Raw genomic sequence first — 4,923 nt, 5'->3', positions numbered from 1 at the left:
CCGTCGTTCGAAGAGGAAACGTCAGTCAGGTAATCCACGTGAATTTCCGAGAGGGATGAGCAGGTGCTGGGTTCCATGACACCACTGAGGGCGTCGGCTGCAGGGGGCTTGCACTCGCGGGCGTCCTCGTACAAGTGGTGATGGCCTGCGTGCACTCCGGCCAGCTGGTCACGACGCGAGTTGACCCTCAGCAGCTGATCGCGAGGAGAAACGGCGTGGGGTGTTGAATACATGTTGCTTCCGGCGGAGACAATGGAGTTGTTGTAGTACGACGCTACTTCGAACTCCTCCATGGCCCGGACGTCGTACCTGCTGGCTGAGGACACTGGGGTCCTTTGGGCCTTCGGGAATTCGGGGGTCTTAGCTCGACCCCTGAGGAGGTGAGCGCGCTTGGACTTGGGGGCACGAACGGTCTGAGCTCGCATGGGGTGCAGGTTGGGGCCGTGCTCGGGCGAGGACATGGTGACGGTGGGCGTGCAATAATACCTGCTGTTGGGGAGCGTCTGGGTATTGTACGGGTGCATGTTTGAGTACGAGGGTGGGGACGTGAGCCTGTGCACGTTGAGGGACGACTGGTTGTACACGTCGTCCATGGCCTGCTCGGGGTCGACCTGCGTGCGGAAGCGGACGAAGCCGCTGTCGTTGACCAGCATGGAGGAAGGGCGGAAGCTCGCCGAGGACTGGCTGCGGTCGCGGTTCCACAGGAGCTGGAAGTCGGAGGTCACGGAGTCCATGGTGGCCGTCTTGTTGTTCGCGGCAACGGCGGCGGCGGTAGCGGCAGGGGGGCCGCGGGGGGTCGTGCATGTCCATTCCAGGGGGACGCGCTTGATTGACAGGGTATCATCCATGACGGCTTTCCCGGGGTGGAGAGTGAAGCTGCCGAGGATCTGCCGCTTCTCGGTCTGCGCGGGGAAGACGTTGGCATTGCGGCCGCCCTTTAGGCTCTTGCCCTCGCGCCCGCAGCTGGTCAGGACAGAGAAGATGGTGTTATCCTGGTTGGGGTGCGACTGCCGCCCGTAGGTTAGGAAGACGGTGGCTGCAACGACGGCCACGCCCACGACCAGCTCAAATCCACGGGCGAGGCTGACCCTCCCCCACCATGCCCATACGTGGTTGGTGGGCGACAGGGGTGCCAGCATGACGTACAAGTGCAGCACGGCCAGCATGATCTGGGCGAAGCTGGCGGCCAGCGTGAGGAGCGCCGCGCGGTTGAGCACGGAGCGCGATTGCCCCGACGCCGCCATGCCCTCCTGAGGTGCCCGGTTGAATCTACCCAGGAGCTGGCCGTTGCGGCGCCCCGTGGTGCACTCCACCCTCCACACCGCCCACAGTCCACCCGCACCCACGGCGCCGCCCCAAGTGGCTGTGACGGCTCTCGCCACCACCCGCAGCGGGAAGGCGCTCTGGTCGAGCATCTGGGCGGCGAGGTGCGCGGCCAGGGAGAGGGCCAGGTGGGCGGCGGTGAGCAGGGCCAGGGTCAGGGGCGCGTGCGAGCAACGCGGGAAGAGGCGCGAGCACCTCCCGGAGCGGAAGAGGGCCAGCACGAGGATGGCCAGGGAGCCTGTGAGGCTGGGCCAGCTGGCCTCCTCCACGGCTGCAGACACTGCCTCCGGAAGGCGTTGCTCGATGCCGTAGGGGTCATGAAACAGGTGCAGGCAGCGCAGGATGGCTGCCAGAAAGACCAGCGTGTTGATGACGAGGTAGTGCGAGCGCGGGAGCAGGTGCGTGGCGGCGGAAACCCTGGCCATGCAGCAGAGGGAGGCGGCGGCGACGAGGGCGAAGATGCCGGCGGACACGTACACATGCACCCACCATGCAGCGCCCAGGGACCAGCGCACGCCTGACATGGGGTACCTGATGACGGTGCTCCTGCCGTTGCCGCTGGGGTCCCTCCCCTGCGCCCCCGTCGGGAGCACGGCCTCCTCCTCCCTCGTCAGCACGAACGTATCCTCCAGCGTCTCCTCAAGAGAGCCGCCGTTGCCGAAGGCCGTGTCCTCGTGCAGCACGTAGGACACCGTCTCGCTGTCCCTTGCGGCGGCGTTGCCCGGCGCTGCGGTGGCGGTGGCTCGGGTGCTCTCCTGCGTTGGCACAAATTCAATACTCTCGTCCTCGGCCCTCCGTCTCTCGGCCTCCACCTTGAAGGGGTTGCGGGGGCCTTTGGTCGTGGTCGAGGTTGCCGTGGTGGTCGTCGAGGTGGTGGAGGGGGTGGTGGTGGTGGGGACAGCTGTGGGGGTGGTGGGGGCGGAGGAGGACATGGAGATGATTCCGGTGGCTGTGGAGTTGGGGTCCTGCGTAGGGGCTCCGTAGGCGACGCCCCTGAAGATGGCTGCGATCTCGCTCTCGCGGGTGGACGCGCTTCGCCGCGGCAGGAGAGGTCGGTCGCCCAGCTTTGTCAAGACGCTGCTGGAGGTGAGCATGCTCGCCCTCGGCCTCAGGGGGGATAAGGCTGACGAGACGAGGCTGAACTGCCCGCTGACGCCCGACACCAGACAGCAGGACACTGTCAGCACGGCCGCCCAGCCAAATCGCGAGCGTGTGCGTGGGAATGAAGACATCTTGAGTGGTGAAGGCAAGGGGGTCAACACACGCGAAATAGATACTTCAGCATTGGAGGTTTTGTGTGTACCTGAGGGAGAGAGAGACAAGCCATTAACGCAAAGAACAACGTAAATCGAATGACATACACAGCAAAAATCATTCATTATTTCCCGGTTCAGATTTCAATATTCGTCTGCCGGATGGCCTCAAAAACACCATCATAATTCTGTAAACAAGAAAGACTTCATATCCTATTTGAACGTCCCACCTAAGGGGAAGTGACAGGCGTTATAAGCGATAGATTCGTGTGGTCTGTGTTTACTTGAGCCGAATTTCCACATGGAATCAATCTTGACGAATATGCAATCTTTGACTCAAAAAACAGCTTTAAACAAGAGTAATCAAAACTTAAAACATGATCTGGATGCTATATAACCCAATGACTTAATAACATATTAAAGGTTTCCATTTAAACGACACGAACACAGTATACAGGAGGGCTCTTTTGACAAACGTATGTAAAAACTGGAGTGTACAAACATACATACATGCCAATTAAAATGGGCTCTCTCACACACACACACATATGCATATAATACATATATATATATATATATATATATATATATATATATATATATATATATATATATATTACATATATTTATATAGCATAGATATATATATAAATATACACGATATGTATGATATTTATGATAAATTTAATATATATTATATATATCATACATACAATATAGTGTGCGTATATATATATATATATATATATATATATATATATATATATATAGAGAGAGAGAGAGAGAGAGAGAGAGAGAGAGAGAGAGAGAGAGAGAGAGAGAGAGAGAAAGAGAGTGAGAGAACGAAACAGATAAGTAAAAGTAAATGTATTGTATATACATTATATGCACGTAATATATATGATATATAATAAGATATATAATATATATGTATACATATATATATATATATATATATATATATATATATATATATATATATATATATATATATATATATATATATATATATATATATATATATATGTATATAAATATATGTCTATATAAAAGCCCGTATGAGTGCACAGTTTGCTCGCACACGCGTTCCATACATAACTCTAAAAACTTGAACGTTAACTAAGAGTCGAGAAACACACGTTAAACTCTACAGCATACTTAATAACGTACACTGTAACAGGATCCCTCGTGCTTTGACAACAAGATTTTATATGTTCATTTAACTTTAGAAGAATGGCGTCGTTTTCAATAGACCTTAGAGCCCACAGCCAGCACGACCAAACTATAACAGTCACGTAGTTTGAATATGGAGCCATGAAAAATTCAGACTGGAAATTTGTTAGAGCGAAAATTAAATGGGTTTTAAGGTCGTTAAGTAGGCCTAAAACTTCTTTGCTGAATGAGTCACAGAACGATATTATTTCCCTTCCTTTTCCGTTGTTACCAAACTTCATATTTCCTCACAAATTGACACAAAATATGGAAGAACACTCTTCCAACAACACACACACAAAGTATACAAGACACCAACCTAATATTATCTTTCAAAATAGTTCACAGTCTCATGTCCGGTAAGATCTCCAGCGTGTCAGAAAAATTCCTTGTAAGAGATCAACTCGCGTTTCTAGGTATCGTTCCTCTCGATCTCACAGACAGCGGAAAACTGAGGGAAAACGCGAATTGACCCCCAATAACTTCAGCGGTGATCTGCCGGCACCCGCGGGAAACGTTTTTGTACCATGCGTTGTCCGCGATCTGATCGGTGCTGCCGGCCGTATGACCTGTCCCTACCTTTTTTTTTTTTCTTTGGTTGTTCTCATCTTTCTCAGGTTGTTGTGTGCTTTATCTTTTTTTTTTTTATCGTTTACCTTTATTGGTTCTAGTTGTGGTAGAGGTTATATTTAAACGTTCTTTATTTTGAAAGGGAGGGCTATTTTTAAAAGATGTTAAATGAATGGTAGATTTTTTGTTACCCTGCTACACACGCGACTTTATAAACAAACGTGAATTGTTATGAATGGATTTCGTACTCATGTTACATACAAATGCCGCGTCAAAGAGAGAGAGAGGGGGGGGAGGAGAGAGAGAGAGAGAGAGAGAGAGAGAGAGAGAGAGAGAGAGAGAGAGAGAGAGAGAGAGAGAGAGAGAGAGAGAGAGAGAGAGAGAGAGAGAGAGAGAGAGAGAGAGGGGGGGGGGGGGAGGCTGAGACTGAACATATTCCAAACAAAATCGTTATCCTCAAACGCTTTAAGAAAAGAGTTGGCAGTTATTGAAGTTAATATCACCCGTGGAAGTTGGCTTGCTTCGCCACAACAAATAACTCGGGGCCAGCGGAGGGAAAAAGAGA

The 4,923-nt window shown here is 51.5% G+C and overlaps 1 protein-coding gene across 1 annotated transcript in view; it reads right to left on the bottom strand.

Moving 5' to 3' along the window:
* Positions 1 to 4,241, bottom strand: part of LOC122266965 (uncharacterized) — a 5,159-nt gene extending 918 nt beyond the window's left edge. The window contains exons 1-2 of the mRNA XM_043036958.2: positions 4,108 to 4,241; positions 1 to 2,626 (exon numbers count right to left, since the gene is read on the bottom strand). The exon at positions 1 to 2,626 is cut by the window's left edge and continues 918 nt beyond it. Of these exons, the coding sequence (XP_042892892.2) occupies positions 1 to 2,555 (2,555 nt within the window). The 5' untranslated portion in view covers positions 2,556 to 2,626; positions 4,108 to 4,241. The remainder of the gene's footprint in view (positions 2,627 to 4,107) is intronic.
* Between the last annotated feature and the right edge of the window lie 682 nt (positions 4,242 to 4,923).

The sequence above is a fragment of the Penaeus japonicus genome, unplaced genomic scaffold (genome assembly GCF_977035675.1).
Source record: "Penaeus japonicus unplaced genomic scaffold, GWHDUDI00000001_assembly GWHDUDI00000007, whole genome shotgun sequence".
Classification (NCBI taxonomy): Eukaryota; Metazoa; Arthropoda; class Malacostraca; order Decapoda; family Penaeidae; genus Penaeus; species Penaeus japonicus.
The sequence above is the reverse complement of the archived record's forward strand: the minus strand, read 5'-3'. Positions and strand labels throughout refer to the sequence as shown.